The sequence below is a fragment of the Pagrus pagrus genome (genome assembly GCF_965226575.1).
Source record: "Pagrus pagrus genome assembly, chromosome: 17".
NCBI lineage: Eukaryota > Metazoa > Chordata > Actinopteri > Spariformes > Sparidae > Pagrus > Pagrus pagrus.
Genome location: NC_140201.1, coordinates 11,931,096 through 11,957,525, shown reverse-complemented (window position 1 = coordinate 11,957,525; position 26,430 = coordinate 11,931,096). Strand labels below are relative to the sequence as shown.

General features: G+C 42.5%; 1 protein-coding gene across 4 annotated transcripts in view; it reads right to left on the bottom strand.

Annotated features, from left to right (window-relative positions):
• csmd3b (CUB and Sushi multiple domains 3b) overlaps positions 1 to 22,816 on the bottom strand; it is a 341,165-nt gene extending 318,349 nt beyond the window's left edge. For all 4 annotated transcript variants that reach the window (XM_084380344.1, XM_084380345.1, XM_084380346.1 and 1 more), the window contains exon 1: positions 22,457 to 22,816. In XM_084380344.1, the coding sequence (XP_084236470.1) occupies positions 22,457 to 22,694 (238 nt within the window). In that variant the 5' untranslated portion in view covers positions 22,695 to 22,816. The remainder of the gene's footprint in view (positions 1 to 22,456) is intronic.
• Between the last annotated feature and the right edge of the window lie 3,614 nt (positions 22,817 to 26,430).

Genomic DNA, 26,430 nt, shown 5'->3' with positions numbered 1-26,430 from the left:
TCCAAGTACGCAGATGAGTAGATGTTGAGCTCATCGGCAATGCTACGACTACTTCAACGAGGATTCTTCTTTGACAATTTAAAGACAGCAATGGTACCCAAGGTAAATATATCCAGTTCATCCAGACTATTTTTTCTGAACCCTATCCATCGCCGTCATAAAGTGGACCGCCACTACCAGATTTTATAGCTGGGCAGAGGAGCACAAACAGCCAAATAGATGTCAATAGTGCAAGATGAAAACCCTATATCTCCCAAAAAGTTTGATTTTCTGAAACCAAGACCAATGACCTCGACGTTCCCCTCAGTGGAGGCTAGCGGCTGAATGAGTTTTGGAGGACTAGGCTCTTATAAATTGCAGGACGAGATTCTGTAAATTGCTGTGTTCAGGGGTAAGACCCATAAGATAAGGTCATTACTGCAGAAAATTCACCCTAAAACATTTTAGTGCTCCTAAAGCACATCTCTGGGTGAAGAAGCTACCCTTGTCTGAATCCGCTCTGTTTTTTGAGGCTATTTTTCTTTTTGGGATTTCAATTCTACAGATATCTGGATGAAAGTGCAGAGAGTTCTTTTAGAACAACTACAACGGAGTTAAAAATACGACGCTGAAGACGTTAAAGGTGACTTTCAGATTTAGGTGTCAGTCTGGTGCAAATATTCAAAAGTTATGCAGGCAAACACAATGAGCCCATGGATCTGAATGCACTGCAGCAAAAGGAAGTGTAGCATTGTAAGAGGTGTGAATCCTGCTTTGTCTTTGACCCATGAAAAAAAAAAAAAAATTAGTCTATTGCTAATGCTCTCTCCACCTACACGTATAACCCCTGAGCTGAATAGAAGAAGTTCAGGCCTATTGTCTGGGGACTGTTGAGAGGCATTCTGTGTAGGCAATCGCTAAGTGAAGTGGAAGTAGACGAGGCCGGTAAAGGCAAAGAAGGTACACCATGAAAGTAAATTACAACATTTCATCACAAAAGAACTCCTGAAAGGCACTGGAGTTCACAAAGAGATAGACTGTAGTGGTGGTGGTGGTGGTGATGTCATCTGGAGACAAATCCTTCCCGGAGCCGCTCCACAGGACAGTGAATTATGGATCAACTCCTCATCTCCTCTACGACAGCACTCAGGGACATTTTACTGGAAGATATGGATCTCATGAGTCACAGCAGTGAGCCATACTGTGCATTTCAATAAAACTCATTTGGATGTATAATCTCAAACAAAACTCCACTGGCCTGCTAATAAGTCAGTCCCTAATTGGGTGTTTGCGGACCAACTTTGGTCAGTGTCACCTGATGACATCATCAGTTCAAGACTTGATGATCCCATTTACAGCTCTGTTTAAAAAGACAGACTTGATTGTCTGGAAGCAATATATGAGTTCAGCTTTGTCAAAGGGGTTCCCATGTAATGGGGGGGAAAAGTTATATAAGGGAGACATCATTCTCCATCCTGTGTCCTTTCGTATATCGGTCTTATCTTATTCTTGATTTGGTTTTCGATTCAGTGTTGCTGTGTTTTTTCAGTTTTGAGTTTGTTGGCACTTAAAACAGCCAATGTATAAGAATTATGTGAGCTGTAGAATACAGAAGAAGAACATTGATATAATACCCAGATAAACATAAACACAACAATAACTCATAGTTTTTTTCCCCAATTAGCTTTGCACTGATTTATAGCACAGTAATGAACATTTTTGAACTACATACTGTATGTCCAGGTTTTTTTGACTGAAAAGACATGTGACTTTGGGCTTCGGGGAGTTTTTCACTATTTTTTTTTTTACATTTTGACCAAACTTAAATAAACAATGAATCCAAAAAACTAGTGGTTAGATAAATGATTTTCTATTCTAATGTGTCTCATATGATAAAATAAAAGTTTTAAACAACATGGAACACATAAGTTACCATTTGCAGAAACATGTTCTCTTATTGCGCCCTCAGAACAGCAGCAACACTATTTAAAACAAAGCCAAAATTGGCTACCTCCTTAAAAACATGCCACACAATGTAAGGATCCTGACTCCAACACCACACTGTATCTCTGAGCTGCACTCTCCTTAAAAACATTTTATACATCTCAAACCTGACAACACATTAGTGGAAAACTCCAGCTTAGCATCACAATGGATGTTGCATCCTTAGGGGAAGAACAACAATTTAAAGTAAACAAAGAATAGGCTGCCTTTAAAGCCTTTTATGCTCCTGTATTTAAATACAGTGTGGCAGGTTCCATCTGTCATTAATGACTGTGTGCTTTGCACACAGTTGCTTATGTTTATTTTGGAGCCATTTTAATTCAGCAGTTTTTCGCAACTCTCTTGTGACAGTGCACAGTCCGCTTGCATAATGATGTGGAGCAGTGTTTTGGGCTTTTCATTTGCTTCACCTTGTTATTGTGAGAAGTGTGTGTGTGCATGAGAGTGTGTGAGCTCGGCTAAAGGAACAATTAAACAGCTGTAAGCCTGGAAGAAAAAAAAGAAAGAGCACAAGAACTGTTCTGGCCGAGAAATCACAGGCGCAGACAGACAGACACACACGCACACACACAAACGACAGAATGGGAAGTAATGGAGTGAGGAGAGAGCGCTGCTGTCTGACATGAAAATCAACACAGCGTGACATGACCATTATACACACACAGGCATACGCACATACACACAGATCAATAGCCAACTGCTTAAACCCCGGGCAAATTATTTGGAAAAACACAACCGGTGACGTAAGCATGCGCACACACACATGCAGTCTCTGATGATTACGTATTCTCTTTGATTCACAACAACAGAGGAAACATGCAGAGACAAACAAACAACATATACATGACACCAGTGATCATTTTCAGTTCTTTTATTCATCAGCGAGAACCCAAGAGACACAACAGGACGCTCTGAAGGATGGGTCTCTTATTTTGTAGGAAAATGTCGCTTATTTTTTCAGACATGGCTGTCAGCAGTGTGTGGATTTATCCGGTTCAACTTCATCGCCACGACAAGTCAACGTAATGTTTATTTTCTTCCCATGTCATGTAATCCGAGTGTGTGTGTTAGTGTGTGTGTGCGTGTGTGTGTGTGTGTATATCTCTCAACTGATGTACTTGACCTTTTAAGGTTGGGTTTAAGAATCTTCCTGGGGTAACCAAAGAGGATCAGTGGGATAGACAAACGTGACATTGCATGTACATCTCAAGCGTGCATGCAAACACACACGCACTCACTCACCCACACTCACACACACACAGACACACATGCAGTGAAGGTTAGCAATTCCTCTCTAATTGATCAAAACAATGTGGCAGCAGTGACATTTAGCCAAGGGTATAAACAGCAATCCTTCCCCGTCTCACTCTCATCTCTATATTCATATTGGTCTCCTCTGTTTTTGATGCGTCTCTCTCTTCTTCTACTATTTGTCCTCGCAGCACTGCTACTGTGTGTGCGCCTCCTTATAAAAATTCCCAGAAACAACAACTGCAGGATATTTTTGCTCCGATTTGATGTTTCAGTTCAGGATTCAGTTCTGCAAGCGCTCGTACAGCTGCACCTAATTGGATTAGATAACTACGATGAACACACTCGCTGGGCTGCATTGTGGTAGTTTCATAGATGTCTCATTTTCTCAGTCGGTCTCTCGCTGTTCTCGCGGCAGCTTGCTGACTTTGGACAAAGGGAGCTCTGATTAGCTACAGGAACCTACAACCAGACAGCTGTCTATTCCATACGAACAGTAACAGTGACCTGAAACACTGGATTAGGTCACAAGTCAGCCAACGCTGAGCAAACTTAATGGGGAAAAAGAAAAGTGGAGATTATATAAGATAATTCTGTATCGTTCCCCTGAATTTTGGTTTCATACAATGTGGGTCTTATGTAAGTGGTTAATTGCTAAATGGAGTGTGTTTATATAATGCTTTAATACCAAAGAGCTTTTCAATTGCTCAAGCACACTTCAAAAATAAGGGGCCAGGTATTAAATGGGCAGCCCAGTCTACCTCCTGAGCCACATCTATCTACCAGTTCCCATGATTAACCTCTGAAATGTGGAAAGAGAGCAACATCTGTTTTACGGAGCAGTTCAATAATTTGGGAATCATGCTTATTCACTTTCATGCTGGATAAATGAGAAAGTCGATGCCACTGTCCTGTCTGTGGGGTTCATTTCAGGCTACAGCCAGCAGCTGACTGCCCAGCTCGGCATTGCACTTGGGAGCGAGGTAAACAGGTAGCTAAGTCCAGGAGTTTAAGTCTATGCTTGACCCTGAAGCTCACTAAAAAACATGTCATATCCTACTTATTTATCTGGTAAAAGACGAAGTATAAAAAAAATTGCAAGGTGTGTAAAAAGTGCCGGATTATTTCATGGCTGGAAGCAGTGACTTCCTGGATTCTTGTCCATATCTAAGTCGTGTGACTTCTGATGAAGAAAAGATTCCAGAAAATGAAAGAACACACTTCAGAGAGCAGGTTAACCCATGTTTTTATTCCCCAAATGATTGACAGGGCTAATAATATCACGGCTAAATGAGGCAGGTCTGACCAAATATCACTGATGACCAAACCCAAACAAAATCGAGTGACAAAAGATTATGTTGATAAAAAAATCAGTGGTTAACCTACTTTTGTGTGTTCTTTCTCAGTTTTATATGTTGGACGTTGCTGCAGATAATTTTTTTTGGTCTCTATCGTTTCGCTGTCCTCTTCACTGTTACAATATTTGCCTACTTCACCGTCCCTCCCTACTGTTTCTGTCTTTCGGTCTCCAGACTCTCTCCGTGTCGGCTATAGTAGGCCAGTTAGCAGTAATTATGAGGTTTCTCATTAATTAGCGAGGAGCACCCAGCTGTTTCAGCCCCACAAGACAAAAGGCCTTCAGCGCACACACACCTATATACACACGCACACGCGCCGACACAGACACACAGACGTGCACGCACCTGGGAAGTCTTGGTAAAATGTCAGGGCTGTTCAGATTGTAATTACAGGGAGATTTGCTGCCTCTCTCACAAAGCCGAGATAAACCACCTGACTGACACGCACAAACAGAAACACACATACTCGCCACTTAACGCAGAAACACACACTCAACTTTTAGAGAAAATCAATACTGAACCCTGTCTTTGGCACAGGCGCCACATTAGAGGTGATACGGTAACAAGTAGCGCCACTCAGTTCATTCTCCAGTCATGAACAACGTCAGGTGAGTTGACCTAATCTGTCAAGAACAAAAATACCGAATTTTCATATAAAAAAGACGTCAAATTGGTGTCAGAAATAAGTTTCCTGCTTCCATGTGCCTTCCAGCCAGCGTGTATTCCTGTATTTCAGAGCATGGCCTGTTTGCTTCCACGCTCTCATTTCTCTTATCTGTTCATTCTTCACATTACCATTAAGCATTAATTAAGGCTTATTCCCAATAGCCTGCTTTGTTCTGAATGAACACAATTACAGAGATAAAACAGTTTTGTTCGTAGTTTAGACAACCGCAATAATAAACAAAAGGAACTGTGTCCACAGTCACACCTACTTTACTCTCTTAAGACCCCTCGCTGTCACCAATCATTGTGTCTGAAACCAAATGGTGAGAGCTTCTGGGAGTGCAACAGCTGCATGTATCGTCTCCAACTGCTTTCCAAAATGTGCACAACAGTGTGTGATTGATGGCAGTCTGCAATTCCAGAGGGCATACAGATTTGACGAGCGCGTTCAAAAAAGGAAAAAAAGATACACCTACACAATATTGTTCACGTAATTGGAATAAACAGATTTATTACGGGGGATTTATGCATGTATCAGCTGCTTAAATCGCAATACTGCCAACAGTTGCATTATTGCTTGAATGAAATTAAAACGGCAAACGAATAAAACCTTATGGAAATGTCACATGTGAACTGGACATGTTCACAGATTATCTGATTTTCTTCACATATCAATGAAAATTTCCACATCAGAAAATTACATTTCCTTGCGTGAATGAATTTACGTTCATATGTGATTAGATAAAAAAAAAATTGGATTCAAATTTTACACCCGGAGAAACAACATGTCACGTGAAAACATTAAAATTGTGACATTTCATGCTATTAAATTGAAAATTTCCATATAAAAAAAATACATTTTGACATGTGCATTACACGCGTTCATATGTGATTGGCTTTTTTTCCACATGTGGAGACAATTCAGTATTGATGCCTACTGTCAGTTTGGATACAAATAGCACCAAAAAAAAGGGCAATGCCCTTAAACTGAACAGCTACATCATTTCAGCAGGTCTGTGTCTTTGCGTCTGTCTGCGCGTGGGCGGATACACATTAGGCGTTGGTGCTCCAGACCCGACCGTCAGCTGCTTTCTGCATGTGTGTTTTTGTGCGAGTGTCTGAGTGAGTCTGTCTATCTGTGTGTGTTAAATGTGATCTTGGCAGGTTCCTGAAAGCCCGTTGAGCTGTGAAGAGGAGGTGCGATTATAATTTCAGCGTCCCACTGTTTCCACCGCAGTTACATTGGTACTTAGTACCTGCTACACCCATTTCCCCCGGTGCTCTGAATCGTAACTCTTCCCGGCGAGGGGACAGACGGCCACATCCGGAGTCAATTTAGTATCGTCTCGACCAAATTAAAACGGGGACAGCTAGGGTGATCAGTGAGCACACAGGAAACGGTATTCGTTCAATCAAATTAGACTCTAACTGAGACAATAATATTGTCTTTATCATTATTATCAGTTGTAGAAGCAGCTTTTCTGCACTGTAACTTCTCCTCCAGCATCATGGGGCTCTTCAGGACTGGAAGAAGGTCATTGGAGGTTTGTGAACACGTTGTGAATGCAGCAGCCTTTGGTCTTGATATAGTATGAACAATGGGCCAATTAAAGAAGAGTATCATCCATTTCAAAGTGGATTTCTGAACTGTTCAAAGTTATCTGAGAGTTTTAATACAAAGCGTTTTGCTATCAAAATGAAAAAGATAAGATCAAGCATAGAAACATAAATAAAGCGACGCTTTGAGGAGGGGGATAAGCCTAAAAAGAGAATGGGGTTCATTAATAAGGCTACTCTTGACCATGTTCTTTCATTCAGACACGCTGAAAGTAAAAGAGCGGGATTGATTTTTCATGATCTTCATGAGAAACTGCTTGTGTATAGAAGCACTGACAGCACATGAAAGCAGGGAAGATTTTTTAACTAAGCCGCGATAAAATCAGAAATAGACAGTTGACACTTGTTTCAAGCTCAGCACATCAGTAGAAAACATTCAAGGCAGAAATCCAACTTGACAACTGCAGTATGTTCGCACGCAGCAACAAATGGTGGAGTGGACGGATGGGTGGACACGCGTATCTGTGCCTCGTCCACTGAGACTGTGCGTGTCAATCACAAGCCTAGATGAGATTTGGTTCATAAGCCATTAAACTAAATCCCTCACCTTTTCTGTGTTGTGTAAACTAGCCAGCATGAAGATGAAAATGTCAGGTTTGCCAACTGATTCTCTGAAGGCCGCAAGTCAAGCAGAGATAGTCCACAGCTCACGCTCAGTTGACACTATATCATGGTGCATTAAGTTGAGTGGCTGCACATCAGCAGCAACAAAACATTTCAAATAGAAAAAAAAAAAAAGAAAAGAGAGAAATCACACTCACACACCTTCACCTTCAGCGTAAAACTGAATGTGACAGCTCGTTCTCAATACCGCTCAAGGCCCGCAAGACAATAAGACGGTGTTTCATAATGCTACTTGCGAGTCTGAGTTCACGCGCTGTTCAAATACGTCACATTAAGTCACATTATTCAATCATTGGTAATGTTGTTGACATCGGTGTCACTCAATGTTCTACTCCACTTTGCTGAAGGACCCTGAAGCAGGCAGGGTGCTTTCTAAAACTGCTGCTTGAAATCATTTAGTTCTCAATTTTCATCACACTCCTTGACTATTTTTAATTATTGCTGTTTAGTTTCCTTTTAATTGCAATGATGAAAGTTGCAGCTTACAAATGTGGCCTCAAATGTATTGAATTAATAACCAGTTCATGTAGTTTGTTATAACTGTGTATATCAGTGTCTAATATTTATTGTCTAAAGAAAAAGCTCTTTCCAAATAGCTGCTAGCACAGGAGCACTGGGAGAAAGAGGTTTTCAGGCCCGGGGCTAGCTGGTTAGCATGATAACTTCAGTAGATGTCTCTTGACAAAAAGTCAAACTTGTTATTTCTTTACGTTCTGTTGATAGTTTTAGTTCATTTTTGAATGTTTTACTTCAAAAGTTCGGTCCTAATCTACAGCTCACCAGTCCTGGAATTGAACCCAACAGGTCTGTCAGCCTTTATCAGTTTGCACTTCCAGTAATGTCATGCCACATGACATTTAACAGTTTGGCGATGAGAGATAACAGAGCACGAGGAGTATGATGCAATATCTGCGCAACATCTTGTTTTTAAAGATGTATTAAAATGTTCAAATATGTAAAATCTCAGGGTAGTACCTGTCGTTAATTTGAGTTATTGCCTCTGATGTCTGGACAGGTCAGGAACAACTACAAAGCCAACATGTACATCCACGGGGTCTCCTTTTTAATGAAAGGAGAAAACATCCTCTCATCAGCATGAATAAAAAAGAAGAAATAATAAATCTTATGCTAGAGTTTTTGTTTGCAAAACCCAATCAACATGGCATCTGCTCAATGGACAGAAACGGCCCTGTGGCTGTGACAGATGCCTTTGGTTTGACCTGTGAGATGCATGGCTCTCCATAAATTCCTCCAACTCCTATTAGAAGTGTCTTCAACACAATCCATATAATCCATAATCCTCCTCGATTCCATTATGTGGGGGCGGCCTGTACTTTTAAGTTTACTTGAACACACAAAATAAATCGCTGAACTGGGTTAATGGCTCAACCAGAGCAAACTTGAGTGCTTAAATGTGTGAAGTCGTTTAAGTTAAATACTGCATGCATGCGCAACGGACATCATATTAATATTTAAACCTTGGTGGCAGGGGTTTTTCTAAATGTTCCCAGCCTGTTTAATTTACAGCTGAAGTGGCTCTCAGTGATCACAGTACAAGCTGGTCAGAGAGATGCTGGCTTGTTTCCCAACTGCAGACAAAATTTACTCACATTTGACTTTTAGCGAATGTCGCCTTCAACCACTTGATAACAGTCGGCATGCACGACAAATAGCCCAAGTAACCTAGGGTCATAAATAATACATACATGATGGAGGTAATATCATTGGATCGTAAAAGAAGGTCTCAAAATCCATCAACCTATGAGTCTATTTTCCCGATACCATCACCTCTTTCCCGTCAGCTCTGTTACCTTCAAATGAAGAAACACGAGCCAAAGTGGCTGCGCGAACTTTATACCTCATATAGCAACATGAGCACAGATGCTTTATGGACCGTGGCATTGAGATCTTTTTGCAGAGTCTTGAACCGGGTCAGCTGTGTGAAGTCTTTTAAGCGCGGTGACCTTCGTGGAGTCTAGCGTTCTTTGTAGTCGATTGGTTTATAATTCTATTGATTTCAGTTCCATAAAGGCACAATTCTGATCCAGGGACTCAAGTCCTTCTATCTTTCTAACTCTTTTATTGTTCTGTTTCTTGTGATCTCAGAAACTCATTTCAGCTTAACCTCGACCAGGCAGTTGGACATTCACTAGTACCTTGCCTTTCGCTTCCTTTGTTTATTGAAGGATATACAGTAAATTACCTCCGGATGATTGCGGCAGCAAGGTGAAAACATGGCACGTGAGATTGGAAACCGTATCATATGTGGTATTGGGCTTTTCTTGATTCTGCAGTTTAGTTCAACAATGACATTATTTCTGAACATCTTTCTTATAAAGACAAGTTGAAATTGTATGTCATTAATAGATTCAATATATTTCCGCTTTGATCTGTTTCCCTCTAATATTTCATTACTTTTAAATTCTTAATCTGAAGCACAAAGATTTTGATTTATAATAGTTTTTTCCCTTTCCCTTTGATAGCATGTGATATAACGTGGTAAAGGAACTGCTATTGTGTTGTCCTTAAAAGTTTTAACATGTTATTGTAGATTTTCAACTCTGCCTAAACTTTCTTCAAATATGAATTGGAATTGGTTGTGTTCTCATGTGTTGCATCAATCATTTTGTATCAAAATGATTTTTTCATAAGATACTCTTCAGGAAACTTGGAGGGAGAAAGAATGTGTCTCAACCAAAAATATGGTTATAGTTTCCTACTAGCAAGAAAATGGAGATTAAATTGTTTGCCATGCCTTCGAAGCCAAAGAAGCACTTAGCTATACTGTTGTACTTTTTGTAAAACCACGTAAAATCTAAAGGGACATTGGCACTAAATGCAGCAGAAATAAAGTGTATCACAGGAAGCTTGCCAAGGAGGAAAGATTTCCTTCTGGCTTAATGAGTATACATATATTGTTGGCTGTGCCAGTGGTATTCACATGTACTTACTTTATCTGAAAACAAATCCAAACAAATGACGAAGGCGCACAAGACTAGGAAGTTTGTTACGGGTGTTTGTCTTAATCAGCTGGAGATTTATCAAAGTGCAGCACCTTAAGTGGGAGGGTGGATGTAAAAAGCTTGACAAAAGCGAGCGATAGCTCAAAAGGAGACCACAAAAAGTCAGTGCGTGCACATTCCAACATTATATCAGATGTGTAGGCAAAAAGGCAAAAAAAGATACAACAGCTGCAGGCTGAATCGATACTCCCCCCCCAAAAATAACCTGATTTAGAACAGCAATGATGCTTCAACTTCATGTCTCAACATGTGACCGAGACAGTCCGTGTGGACTTCACCTGAATCAACCCAGGTACGAATCTCAGGAGTCTTGCCAACAGTCACATCCCCACAAACATCAAAACCAATATTTGCAACCCAAAGAAGAGTGTTTTATTCATAATAGTGTGGCTCAGAAGGAACGTAAGGAAGAAGTTATTGCGAGGTAAAGCAAAAGTAGTCCTGACAAAACTTCTCGCCACGACCCTTAGGGGGCTCTGTAAAAACCTACATCAATCAAATTAGTTAAATCCAGCTTTTGTTTCATCAGTGTCCACTGCTTTTCCTTCAGCGTCACTAAACACGTGACAAATATCTTCCGCAGAGACTAGCACATTAAACAAGGGGATGTGACAGAATGGGAGTGTACGTGTTGTGGTGTCAGGTTTGGCTGTGGCCGTGCGGTGAAGCATCTGCTCTCTGTCTGACCCAGTGACCAGGAGCGAGAGAGGTAGGGGTAGACAGTGACGGAGAGAGAGAGAGAGAGGGAGAGAGAGTAGGGTAGGGTCAGAGTGTGAGAGCAACAGACGGCCAGTGTCAAAGATCAAAACGTTTAATGTTGTCCGCTGCAACACCCCGCTGAGCCTTTGTCTGCGAGCTGGACGAAGGCTGCATGCCGTCACCTCTGGGATCTACTCTGTCTGTGCAAACCTTTCTCCATAAGTGATAACTACATGGAAAAGTAATATTTAATGCAATATTATTATTATTTTACAAAGCCAGTTCTGCTTCCTGACAAATGCACTCTCTCTGTCTTGTCTGTTTCTACTTCTTTGCCCATGAGTTATTTTTATGCTACAGTATGTTTGTGTTTATGGTACACACATTAGCTGTGACTGTGCCCTGCAGAGGTGTCCTCCTTTTTTCGGGGCACGCTGGTGGCCACTCAAGCATGAAAGCTTTTGAAAACAGCAATTTTAGCGAAGACTTGCACTAAATACTGGTGTAAAAATAGGACTTTTGGACTCTCGGTGCAATCGTTTGACTGCACAGTCTCTTTGGAGTAATTTTACTGCCAACTCTAAAGGACAGGTTCCAATTCACTTTTACTTGTTTTTGCTGTAGAGTTGCCTCAGGATGAATGTGTATGGGGATATATGGTTCATCGGTGTTATGGCTGACATGAAGGTAAGAGGATAATGGAGAGGAGAGGAGAGGAGAGGAGAGGAGAGGAGAGGAGAGGAGAGGAGAGATGTTAGGTAAGCAGGTGACAGCAGTAGCCTCTAGCTGTGAACTGAGTGCACCCAGAAACAGCCTGACAGGGCCTGCTGGGGAAATGAGTCTTCTCTGGGAATGAAGCAGACAAGCACACACGTGCACATGCACACACACACCTACAGAAAGGCGCCCTGTGCACGGAAAGACGCACACATGCATAGACGGGACGAACAACAGTACAAAAAGGCTCCCAAAGCGCAAGACTCAGACAGGAAATACATCATGACTCAGGGAGGAAATGCATCACCTGCAGAGCTCTGAGACACCGAGCCAATAAGACTGCAGGAGATGGTAAGGTAGGTAATGTAGTAGCATTACACATTTTAAAGTTTAACTAACTATATTAAATATTGTTGGAACCTTTCTCACCTTTCTTTGTCGCTTAAATAAGAATAATACTACCTTTTTAATTCATTAATTTGCAGTTTGGTTTCCACATATCAACACTTTAATGCGTTTTTACAGCTCATTATTATCATTACCATTATAACTGGTACCTCAACACAAAGCGCTCCCAAAGGTGAGGTCGGTGTATGCATGCAAGCACAACTAAACAATTAGAACCATAATAATTCCAACTATTTTGTTGTTTGCAAACATTTAGGCATGTTATGAAATCCCATGATGGAGGAATAAAAATTCTATTTCATAACGGCGGACGGGGGAATTAATTTAAGAGTACAAATAGACAATAAACTATCCTCACGAGCATAACAGCATAAGGTGATGAGCCTGTGAGATTGTGTGTGTGTGTGTGTGTGTGAAGATAGGGAGGTACGTGTCATGTCTGTTGACAGCCATGTTTCTGTGGGTTTGGGGCACTTGGGCATACCTGTCATCACACACAGTCTAAACACAAGCACACAAAAAACACCCGCTGCTGCTCTTTTTCTCTCCTTTCCAATACACAGTTGAGCCAACAAATACAATTTTCTAAATTTTGGGAAAACAAAATGTTGTTTTTGTGTGAATATTACTAATTGCTCCCTATAGGATTTATTATGCCAATTGTAGAACTTGATATATTGTAGTTTCAACAACAAAAGAATTTGAATCTAGTGTCTTTCATCCATAATTGATGATAATTAAAATAGTTGAAAAGCTGAAGTTGAGGTATTTTGACAGCAAAGACTGTAGATGGGTTCACTGAGGGTTCATTTGTCTGGCAAACTGACTAATCACATTACCTTCATGCGTGTGTGCCTGGCTGTCCTGTGTACTCGTGTAGTTTAGCAGTTCTCTGTCTCTTTAGAGACCTGACCGTTAACACCTGAAGAAATGTCTTATAATTGGTCTTTTTCCACAAATATAAGAATAACAACTGCACAGTAAAGACAACATAAAGTCCCTTAGGGCTCTGTATTCATTCATATGCATAAACATCTCGCTTAACTCAATTCTTTTCTCACACCTCCCCAGACACAAATACAAATCGTATAGTAATGAAGGACCAATAAAACAATCAAAGTACAATTTAAACTACATTTCTGTGATTTTTTTGAAGTCAGTAATCTGATTTTAGGTATTTTGTTTGCCTCTAAACTGTTTTGTTTTTTGGCAAATGCCTTTTCTTTGTGTGTGTGTGTGTGTCTGTGTTGCATTGCTTAGTGATGCACTAAAAATGAAAAAGCTAAAAATGATTTAATGTTCACTGGTCACCATAGAAACAATCTCATTCCAAAAAAAAAAAAAAAATCTGATATCCATAAAGACATCAGATTAAAATAAGATAAAGGCCTAAGAAGCAGGGCAAGGAACCAAAAAGTATTAAAAGTAGTAGCCAATCTGTAAACTCTAAATGCCACAGATAAAGAAACTGAGAGCTTGCTGAACTGTGAGGTGATGGATCGACTATAAAGGCTGAGTCATGGTGAGTTAAATTACAAAGACAAATCATATTCAAGGCTTTCTCAAAGGGAATAGCACATCAGTATTAATACAATTAATCAACACTTTATACCATATTCATGAGATAAGATTATCACACTGCTGGTAGGTGTAATCATTTGCACAAAATTACCTACAACGATATGTCAGCGGCTCGTACATTGATTCAGTGGGAATTCACAATTACCATTAGCCGACCTGTGGTGAAGGTATGATTAAAAAAATATTGTATTTGAATTAATATGTTGCAAATGTTTTTCTAGTAGGTTTTAAACATTTGTTAAAGAGTTTCTGTAGCTTCTACTCATTCAACAAGTGTTTTAATCTATACTTGGGCTGTAAACATTGGTAAAACCTTGGCAACCCCACACGAAACTGTCAATAATTAGGACTTTTATCCATTTATTGACTTGAGGATGAACAATACACAGAATGCTAAACAAAAATTAAAGATCCAAGGCACTCTTCTGGCATAAAGGTTAACACAAACAACACATGTTAAAAACAAGCCAAGCTCACTTTTCCTTCCTGAGGTCACAAATGCTGTTTGCTTCCTTGACCATTTCCCCCCTCACTAACTTGAGTAAACCCAGTAGAGGGTGGTGAAGATGCCGACAGCCACATCGCTAAAATAGGTACAAATCAAAGTCACAGTGACAGGACTGACAACAAATGTATTCAAACTAGCTCGACTTAATCTTTGGTTGCCATGACATCAACTTGATTTGGGCTGCCTGCACAGCCTGTTTTCTCTCCGATAATGAACAACCTTCTCTATGTCATTATATTCTTTGCATTCCAATTAGACATCTGTCCGCTCTTCTCTTTCTTCTGTACTTTTTATGTCATTTCACTCCTGTTCTGTAGGCATTTCATGTCAGCTTACTGTCTGTATGTATGTTTTCCCAGAGAGCGTGCAGCCATTAAGGGCATCAGTATCCTCCTCAAGGACAGTCTGACGGGGACAGGCTCTGCCTGTCACCAGGGATCGAACCTTTGACCGACACTGCTGTTCATGTGTCCATCCATCTATGCAGGAGGATTTCACTATACACCATTTCACATTTCAGTGCAAGCTTTTATCTTAGATGAAATACCTCACCACATACTGGCTATGTTGCCTGTTTCTTTATATAGATTGGAACACCTCACTCACACACACACACACACACACACACACACACACACACACACACGAACAGGGAGCACCAGCTGGATATGAGACTGTCTGTCTTTGTTAATTTCTCATCTGCCTTTCTCGTAAGGCATCAGGGAGAGTCTGTGTGTGTGTGTGTGTCTCCTGTCCCTCAGCATGTGTGTGTGATTGCGGTCACACCCTCAGGGTAACACATGCTATCGTGGTGTGCCCAACATATTTGTGTATTTATTAGCGTGTGTGTGCGTGTGCGTGTGTGTGTGTGTGAGAGAGAGAGAGAGAGAGAGAGAGAGAGAGAGTGTATGCTTGCCTACTCGACATGTTCACGTCATGTCTACTTCTAATCATCTTTGAAATAATGAAGAGACTTTGGAAGATGGACAGATTGTGTGCACGTGTGTTGGTCTGTGCGTGTGTGTGTGTGTGTGTGTGTGTGTGTGTGTGTGTGTGTGTGCATGAGAGAGAGGCATGCAAAAAGCCTTGACAAAACCTAATTTCTCCCAAAAGTCACCTTCTGAGTAATTAAGAAACACCCTTGATGTTGCCAGTTTGATGAGCCTGTAATCAGACCTGTGTTCTTTATTTCGAGTGCTACACAGTGATTTCAGTAATTATGCATTTGATGTGTGAGTATGTGCATTTAGTGCATTCAGTGATGTAGTTTCAGTGATCAAATACATGAGAGACTTATTAGAAAGATACTTCCTCAAATTCCATAATTTCTCAGTTTGCTAATGTCTCCTGCAGGAGGTCGCCATGTCTCCGCATCTAATAATGATGAATTACGTATGATCGCACTTATTGCACTCGTGACACCAGTCTGTAAATGCGCATTTGCACTCGACCTTATGGGAAAACAAGCAATTGCATGTAAAATGCTTTTATGGATCCACAGGGCCATGGAACAGCTGGAACAACAACTAACGCGAGCGCAGTCTCTCTTTATTTCAATTTGTACGACCATGTTATCACTTCTTTCAATTTTAACAGCCTGTTCGATATGTGCGAGCTGATGTTTTTCCAAAATCATCGCAGGCAAACACAAATCTGAAATACATGAGTAAATTAAGCTCTCAAGCAATTTTAAAACACACCACTCGGTTGGCAACCTGCTAGCTGGAATTAAATGTGTACCCTGTTTGTTGACGGGGGGAGAGAAAACACACATGAGAGATTAACAGAGCCGACGTCTGCGAGTACCGACCACCTATTACAATCACCACTTACAACAAATTTGCTAAGGATAGGGGCTGGAGGGAGGAGAGGGGGAGAGAGGAAGAGGACCGGCAAGACTAATGGAGGATAGAACGGAGAGACAGAAAGGAGAGACAGAAGAGGGGAGATGGAAGATGTGGGATGTGAGAAAGGTGGTGATTATAAATTTAGCATGGGTGAATGTTAGTGGGAGGAAGCAGAGGAAAAGAAGAATGGGCGATTAGGGTTGGAGGAAGATGGATGGAGGGAGAGCATGGAGCAGCTGAATATAAAAACTATGCACCGCAAAACACATAGTTGGTTGCTACTCAATGGGAGAGTTCCCAGCACTTGTGCTGTAGTAACAGTAAAGAGAGTACAAGGATTAACATGGCATAAAGTGGGAGATGATTCGTACTCACTCCTAGGGTGTGAAGCAAACCATTATCCCAACAATGACATGAACAGGCAACTTTTCGGATTAGGAGAAACTCTTTAAGGGAAAATATTGTTGAATAGATTACCATCAACTCAACACATTGAATGATTTTAGAAATACTATGTGAATAGTATAGGGAAACCACAGGCAGTAGTGTGTCTCTATGATCCTCTTCCTCTTGAGCGACTACTACAGTAAGCTTGCCCCAGTAGTCAGTGTTCCCAGTGTTAAACGGTGATAGGGCTTTTTTAAAAATCAATACTTAGTCGGACGATGGATGCTATTAGAAACTGAAAGTGTCCTCTCCGCAGGGGCAAGCAGCAGAGTTGCAGCAGAGAGGATCACTTATAATGTGGATAGCTAACTGACAAAATGAAGGCGGAGGATTTGTTGTCAAAGCAAAAAGAAAAAGCACCTACTTAGCCGTATTTAGGATTTCATCCCGATGCCAGGAGAAAACTTGATAAAGTTATTGAGGGAAAAGGAGTTGGTTACCTCACTGAGAAGTTGGAGGTGTGCAGTCTTTTGCTGAAACTCTTCATCTATTGGCGCTTTCTTGTTTCTTTTTCTCCCAATTTTTTCTCTGACATATTTAAAACTGATCCTTTGTCCACAAATGCCGAAAATGCAGCAATCTACAGAAAGCGAGTGTCTTTTTTTGTTAAAAGCCGGTGTACCAGGTACAGGTGATGATGAGGGGGGTTCGCAGGTTAGTAAGGAGGATGCAGTTTGGTTATTTCCTCCATAAAATCACCTACTACATATATGGAACCAAAGCCATCTGGTGAAGGTTGAAACAACAGAAAGTAACTTTCCTGGAGAGAGATAGTTGATGGTTGAGTCTTGTCGATGAAGGTAGGGATGGTGATTCTGGAGAAAGATAGTTGATCATTAAGTCTCATTCTCAAGTCATCAAAAACCGATGCTTTGGGTCAGCATTCGACCCGAAATTCTAATCAAAAGTGTCTGTGTTTGACAACCTGGGAATGGGACTCAACAATCAACTTTCTCCCTCCAGAATCACCTTCTACCTTTAAGTCATCAAATACTAACCCTTTGGTCTGGCGTCCAACCAGAGGTGCCAACCTAAAGCGCCAGAATTTGACAACCCGGGGATGAGACTCAACCGTCAACTACCTTTCTCCAGGAAGTAACATGTTTTTGCTTTCAGGAAACAATGTGTTTTTTGTTAAAAAATTGAAAATGTAGAATGAAGTATGACCTGAAATGTGATAGAAGTTCCAAGTTATTTCATACAACTTTCAGCTTTGGTATTAAATGTTAACAGCGGAGCAAAAGAGAAGAGGAGACGAGAGGGGGTGAAATACCAAGAAAAACAAGTAAATATAAATGTGCTGAAAGGAGGTTGGAAGTGCAGGAGAGGATTAGGTGAAACAAAAGTCAAGAGGGACGGATGAGGACATAATGGAGCTGAGGATGCAACAGCACAGAATGAATTAAATAAGTATGTTTGTGCATAAAAACAGGCAGGCACAGGAGTGGTGAGAGAGAGGCAGAGATAAAGGAACAGAAGGGGAAGAGAGGACAGAGGTGAGAAGCTGTTATACCAAAGCCCGGGGATGAATGTTGCAGAAATTCCACATGTTAACTGGCTTATAAACGTTGCGCACTTCCACACACGACTGTTTGACTCTCACCTCCCCCCCATCTTTCCCCCTTCTCCCTCTTGCTCTTCCCTGGTAAGTTAAAAGTATTTATATGATCAAGAGGCTGACTCTGCGACAGACACATCTCCCTCCCTGAGAAGGATTCCATAAGCTACGGGATTAAATGTGTGTTAGAGAGTCTGTGTTGCGCAAACGTTCGGTGTGAAAGTGCTCGTCTGCCTCAGTGTGCGTACACGGGGTACTAATAGTCCAGAAGCATGTCTATGTGTGTGTGTATTCAGTGGAGAAAGACAAAGAGATTTTATGCTCCTCTGTTTGCCAATCCAAGCATCATATTTTGCCTCCAAGCTCGCCATTAATAAGCCTTATTATTAACTGTGCGCAGAATATCAATCGATAATTGGCAGCAGAGAACGACTGCCAAAATGCTCAACCGGTAAGTAATACAGGTAAATGATCAGCAGCGGCATATTAATGGACAACATCAATCAATGATTTATAATCAGCATTAGAGGTGTAGACTGCACCAATCAATCTCTCATGTCCAGTGATAGGTTATAAAACCTGGTTGGAGGACCACTTCACTGCGCCTGGCAGCCTGTCCAATTTAACACTGATGACCAGCATTAAATTACTAGACGCTACCAGGGGATGACTGATAAATTTCAATTTAGCCATGTTGCAAGAACAAAGCACTACATTTCCATGGCTCGTCAATATAAATGAAATTAGCTATTTTTAGCCTTCTGGGTTAATTACTTGGTCAGATGCTGAAGGCTAGCCTTCAGTCGAACCGATCCCTTAGCCCACCGATGACCAGAGGTAGATTACCCAGCTGTCTAATTGATAATTAGGCCTCGATGATTGATCCGTGTTAGTCCTTTGATTGAGTGCAGATGAAATGCGCTTGTCAGTAAAAAATTGCGCGGTAAGGTTAATCCTAGAGATGGCGTTGAAAGGAAGCTCAAGCATAGATTTGTTGCAAAGGTGCAGGTTGCGAGGTTGGACGCGGCTCTCGTTCTGATTCTGACAGGCTGAATGTAGCCCGGAATACACCGAGGCTCTCTGAAGAAGACGGTGAAAAATGTGTGTGGGTTTTTTCGTCTTGTGTGCATTTGCACGCGTGCGATTTAGCATGTTTGGCGAGTAAATTAAGCCTCTGGAGCCACAGGACAAATCTGACAGACGAAGAGGAAGCGAGGGAGCCGAGAGGAGAAGAGATGAGAGCACAGAAGAAGTGCTGAGCAGAGGAGAGGGGAAAAAACAGAGGGGCAGGGGACAGGAGAGGGGAAGAGAGGAGAGGTGGAGTTAAGCTGAGTGGAGCAGCAGGGAGGAGGAGAGGGGAAGGGATGAAATGGAGAGGAAGGGGGGATCAGGGGAGGGAAGAAGATGAGCAGAGGACAAGTGCGGCAATTTCTTAAGCATCTGACTTGGAGGAAAACTTCATTTGAGGTGAGTCTGTTGGCATGAACTTCGGCAATCTGCTTCTTAAATTACATTCCCTCGAGGCATTCAAAAATATACAAAAAGAGCAACCCTTTTATAATAACCTGTCAGAGACGGGATCCAAAGGAAGCTTTCAGGCCTCTCCAAGACTGTCCTCTTGTCCTCATTCTGAAGAAAGACTTTGTGGAACACGGACTCCTTCAATTCAATCCCAGGATCACAACAAAGGACCTCACTTCTCTGGAAACGGCACTGTGTCTTTGTGTCAAATGTGTTAGGCAAGTTGAGAAATCAACGTTTTTTGTCCACTGGCTCCAGCAGCAGTGTGAATCCATTACTGCCTATTTCATTACTTTACCTTCTAGATGGGTTTTTAGAATCGCAGGCTCCTACAATGATTGGTTACCTGCCAATGGCCGATGGAGTCGACTAATTCGCGGGCCACAGCCAAAATGTAACAGCATTTGGCTGTGGCTGGTTTTAATTTCCCAGCCTCTTTTTTTTTTTTTTTAAAGCCTTGGTCCCCAAAATGTCAGCATGGATCAAGAGGACATTTAATTACACATTTGTTTACCACTTTATTCAGCCTTTACACTTCGGAAAAAAGTTTTTATTTGCTCGCCTGCTTTGCCAACTTCTAGATTTACCTCTGACATTTTATTCATCTCAATTTCCATTTAGCTGAAAATATTCTTCAGCCAGCCTCGATTGAGAGTTTGAAAATATTACGCCAGGAGATCTCTCACAGGCTACGCAGCCATGAAGAGATCAGTGTCAGGATCTCTGCTCCCAAGGGTTTAAAAATAAGATCTTTTGTGCCTGAGGAAATCCCGCCGTTCTCGCCTTTGTCTTGGTCGGCACCCCACGAATCACAATCTCTCATCTGTCTGATCGAGTGAACCATAAAAAGGGAAAAGCTGTCCAAATAGGCTAGGAAAGACTAGAGATTCCTGTTGTGATGTTACAATCCTGCAGTCTGTGATGGTGCAAAGCCAAGTGTCTAGACTTTCCCGCTGTCGATTTGAAATCCATAGTATTTCTGCTCACTCAGCCTACACATGATCTCCCTACTCCTGAGGATCATGCAGACTTTGCAATGGCAAAATGGTTCTCAGCAGCTTCCAGTTGGATTTTTGATGTTTCCTCTGCCTGCTTGCTGGGTTTTCAACCCTGAGTCTCCTCTTTCCTGCTCACCAAATCATTGTTTGAAAGTTTTTTTTTGGACAAAATCAACCTGGCTTGGTGTTTGCAGAAGCTCCAAGATCTTGGCTTGTGTTTAGTTAGAAACCCACTCTTGCTTGTGTCTACTTCTCTTCCCTTCCCCATCTCCTCCTCTTGAGCCAATGTCTCCCCTTTCCCAGTGTCTCCCCTCTTCTTCCTTCCTCTTTATCTCAGCCTGCTCCACTCCATCCTCCTCTCCCTTCCTTTCTCTCGAGATACGTTGATGAATGGTCAGTCAGTTTACGAAAACAACCCTAGCCTCTCACCTGATGCCGCAACTGGAGTCTATACGTGTATATGGTGTGTGTGTGTGTGTGTGTGTGTGTGTGTGTTCACTCTGTGTGTGTGCTCACACAGCATTTCTGAGCAGGATCAGAGAGAGAAGCTCAAATCAGAAAGCAGAGGAAGACCGAGACACAGACCGACAAAGACAGCGGGAGAGAGTGTGCTATACTGTGAATATTTTAACATTTTATTTCACTGGAGGAGCAAAGCGAGGGGGGGGGGGAGAGAGAGAGAGGGAGGGGAGACAGAAGACAGAGTGGAGGGGGGGTGAGAAAGTGTGTGTGAGGAGAGAGAGGAAAGGGGGGGAGACACCACCATTATAGGGCATCTTTTGACAGGAAAACGAATACAAGTTGGTGGAAATTTGGGGGATAAAATGCTGTGTAAGGCTCCGGCCTCATCGCTATAAACAACTCACGTTCTCGCTCTCTCTCACACACACACACACACACACACACACACACACACACACACACACACTGAGACAAACACACTCCCCGCACACACTTTTGGTATAAGCAGCTCACGTTCGCTGCCACAGCCCAAGAGCTACCGCAAGAATATTTATTGGCTACCAGCTCAATGGCTGTATTGAAGAGAAGGATGGAGAGAGAGAGGGAGAGAGAGAGAGAGCAAACTGAAGCAAGCAGAAAATGAGGAAAGAGGGAAAGAGGCTGTTGCCGCTTCCATCCCTCTCTCCTTCTCTCCCTCTCTCTCCCTCCATCCTCCCTGAGAGCCAATTTCTATTTCTCCGCTCTCCTCCGCAACACACCATACATCCAGGCACGCACGCACGCACCCCGCACGCCCACACGCAAACCTTCCCCTCACACACACACACACACGCGCGCGCACAGACACCTCACAGACATCCTCACGCGCACGCAGACACCATCACACACACACACACACACACGCACGCACACACACACACACACACACACACACACACACTCCTCACACACGCGCACGGAAGAAGAAGAAGAAGAAGCAGCATCTTTCTCATGACTGCAGTGGAGGAGAGGAGAGGAGAGGAGAGGAGAGGAGGGGGGAGAAAAGAAAAAAAAAACTCCCCAGTCTCACCCAAACCGTGCTCATGAGGGCGTTCATGTCACACTGCGTGCGAGTGCGCACTTGTGTGTGTGTGTGTGTGTGTGTGTGTGTGCGTGTGTGCGTGCGTGCGCGTGTCGCATCCCCCTTACCTTGCGCGCGCGAGGAGAGCGAGCAGAGAACGAGACTCCACAGAAAACAGCGCATCGCCGTCATCCCTCCGTCCGTCATCCTCCTCTCGTTCGTCCCTCTCATCCTCCTCTTCGTCGTGCACCTCTTCGTCCTCCTCGCCGGCGACGAGGGGTGCGCGAGAATACTGGCGATATTATCAGCCTCGACGCATCTTCCGCGAGCCGAACGCGAGCCCTCTACGCTCTCACCGGGCCGCATGCTGCTTCACATCCAGAAAACGGAGGGAGAGACAGAGAGAGAGAGAGAGAGAGAGAGAGAAAGGGGTGAGGGAGAGAGAGAGAGAGAGAGAGAGAGGTGAGGGAGAGAGAGAGAGAGATGGAGAGGAGACGCGTGCGTTTTCTTCGCCTCCTCCTTCTAACAGAAACTAGATAAATCCTTCATATCCGAAAAAATGACTTTAGTCAACATCTACAGAGAGAAAACTGAGAGACAGATGGGGGGAGGGAGGGAGGGAGAAGGGGGAGAAGGGACGGGCGCACAGGTTGCCCCTCTGTCTTTAAATCCACTCTCCGCCGGCTCTTCTGGCGATGCTCGTCGTCAGTATCTCTCTATTCCGTCCCGTTCCCGTGCGAAAGAGTGATGGAGAGCTTCAAATCCACACTTCCTCCCGGCTGCATCCCCTCTTCATTCTCAAATCCCCCCTCTTTTCTCTCCCGTGTCGCCTCGTACAGTGTGTGTCTCTTCTCCAAAAAACAAAAAACCAAAAAAAATAAAAGATCCCCTCTGCACTGTTTCAGATCCCCTCAGGAAAAAAGAAAAACCGCACAGGGATATCTGTTGTGAGGTTTCTTCTCCGGCCAGATGACCCTCCTCTCCTCCGTCTCCTCCTGACTCGTGCGTCTGTCAAACCTTCCTCTCTTTTTCCTCCTCTTCTCCTCCTTTTTTTTTTTTTTTTACCCCCCTCTCACAAACAGCGGCGGGGTAAACGGAGCATCTTCACCCCTCTCCTGAAAGGAAGAGACATTAATCACTCTCTCATCATCCTCTCATTCATTTGACTTCTTTTTTTTCCCACATAAAAGCACCGGCATCAGTCATTCCTTTTCATTTCCTTACCAAACAAGCCAAAGCAGAGCTTGCTCGTTACGCCGAGACAGTCCTCCTTTAGTTCTGTGTGAAGTCCACCGAGGAAAAGATAATATGAAAATCCCTCTCGTTGTCAGAAACCAGAGGAGACATGTATCACCCCCTCCGCTTGGTACACTTCTCCCGGTGTAGCGGCTGGCGCGTCTCTTGCTTCTCCCCGCCGGTACTGAGATGCTGCCTTCAAGTGCTCCTCGTAAGCTCCCGCTTCCATTCACGTGCTTTAGGTCGGAAATAATACCCTAAGATGGACTCTCTGTCCAAACCGCTCTGTTGTTTGAGATGATGTTGGTTTATTTTGAGCAACACACTACGCAGAGGATGGTGGAGCTGTGTGAAGAGGACAAAATGCAGGGGCGTCCACTGGCAATGAGGAATGGGTGCGTGCCAAAACTTTACCAAAGGTTGACAATTTGATCAAATGGATAAGAAAAGACAAACAAACCCAAGAAATGTACCCTGACGCCAAATTCAAACGTAAAGTAAACCATATTAGGAGAACACTGTGGCGAGCGTTTTCCCAGTAGCCACATGAACTAACCAATAATGACTTTGCCTCATCACTCATTGCTCCACTTGTCGCCTGAAATGAAATCAATACAGGGAAGAGTTTGGGATTTGGTGGCACATGATCGACGGAGACACTCCAACATAGCTATTGGTCCTCTGAAGTGACACTGTTGAGTTCTTGAATGGCATCTAATTGATTTTCTAGCCAATACTTGTATACGTTTAGTAGCAATGCAATTCATCTGCATGCTGAATGTTACTTACTGCTTCATGCTGTAGTTAATAGTTGACAGGGAAAATATGTGAACACATTAAAGCATCGACAATGAATGATTACCGTATTAAACATTTATGTGACATTCCGAATAACATCACACGTGTAAATGTATTATTTATAGCAGTAATTATGCTATCAATTATTAAACAGCTCCTATATGATCATTATCCCTTAAATATCATATCTTAGCAACTTCAAGGTGATTTATTTGTCATTATGAAACACAGGGATGCATGGCAAAATTAAAATGCAACACAAACTTACAACACATATGCTGTATATACTTAGACACATAGTGCATCTTTTTAGATTTACATCAGGGTGAATGTCAACAGCAGCAACAAGATGGTGATGATAATATGGTCGGCATCTTCACGTTAAAAGTTCCACATATGGTAAACACTGTCCATCCACTTTGGCTGCATGTGAGCACCAACCATCAATGATGCAAACACAGAGTCCACCTCTCCTTGTCTTGCCGTAGTCCTGTGGTCTGTGGGCTCAGAACATGGTCCGCCCGTCAAGTGCAACAACAAGATGTGGGATGTCGTGTTAGAGACAGGTCTCTGTAAGGATGCAGGATGTTGTGTTGGAGACAGATGTTTGTAAAGATGTGGGATGTGTTGGAGACAGATGTTTGTAAAGATGTGGAATGTTGTATTGGAGATAGGTCTCAGTAAAGATGACGGATGTTGGGTTGAAGACAGGTCTCTGTAAAGATGTGGGACGTTGTGGTGGAGACAGGTCTCTGTAAAGATGTGGGATGTTGTGTTGGAGACAGGTCTCTGTACAGATGCGGGATGTTGTGTTGGAGACAGGTCTCTTATGATGTGGGATGTCTTGTTGGAGACAGGTCTCTGTAAAGATGTGGGATCTTGTATTGGAGAAAGGTCTCAGTAAAGATGAAGGATGTTGTGTTGGAGATAGGTCTCTTTAAAGATGTGGGGTGCTGTGTTGGAGACATGTCTCTGCAAAGATGTGAGATGTTGCATTGGAGACAGGTCTCTGTAAAGATGTGGGATGTTGTGTTGGAAACAGGTCTCTGTAAAGATGTGGGATGTTGTGTCGGAGACAGGTCTCTGTAAAGATGTGGGATGTTGCGTTGAACACAGGTCTCTGTAAAGAGGCAGGATAATTTCAGTTTTATTCAAAGTACAATAACAAATATGTTGTAATTGGCATGTTTTCTTTTTTTGGAGTCAAACACACCTCTTTCACATTTTCTAAGTTACCGAGGCAAAGGATTAGATGCATATAGATTTTTTCTTTGACAAGAAAAAAATATCAAGTTGTCGACAACAAGTCAACAAATCAAGCCAAGGTGCTGCAGTGAACCTAATATGCCGTAAGACTCCCCCAAATAGCATGGGAACTACATATTCACATCACAACAAGTATGTTTCATCATCTGGAGTTTGCCAGCTGTCATTCTGATGGTTTAAGGTGAGTGGAGTTTTAACACTAATGGATTTCTTTCTCAAAACAGCAACCAAGTTGTATTTATTGGTATCATATAACCAAACTTCTCACAGCTTCGGTTAGTCTAGACATAACATGGGCTTGCTGATATCAATGCCTGCACAGAAATTTGAGGTGTACGTTTGACTCTGTGGCCCTACAAACCGATTTTAACTACTGAATGAACTGTCTGGGTATCTATTTTTCACATAGGCCACATCCATTTTTTATTTACCTCAGAGGAAGCCAGCGCATCAGAACCCATCTCCGGCCATCCGTTTCTTGCTGCATGGCATGTGGTTTTCCGTCAAGGTTATGAATGGGCCGTGTTCAGACTGGAGATGATGTCAAGTCCTTGATCTTGAGGCCATTTGAGTTAAGAGAGCTGGGAGCTGGTGGGCGTAGTTTTTGGATGATGCAACCAAGCTGTTTGTAGAAAGGGTGAGGTTTGATTACTTATAACTGCAATGCTATCACTGAGCATGAAATAGTATTTCCACTACAGTCGTTTTAGGGTAACATATACTGGCTAATACTGTACATTGCTGAGAATGAAGATAAAAAAATGGAAATCAACTTGAAATTCAGAGTTAAATTACTTTTTAA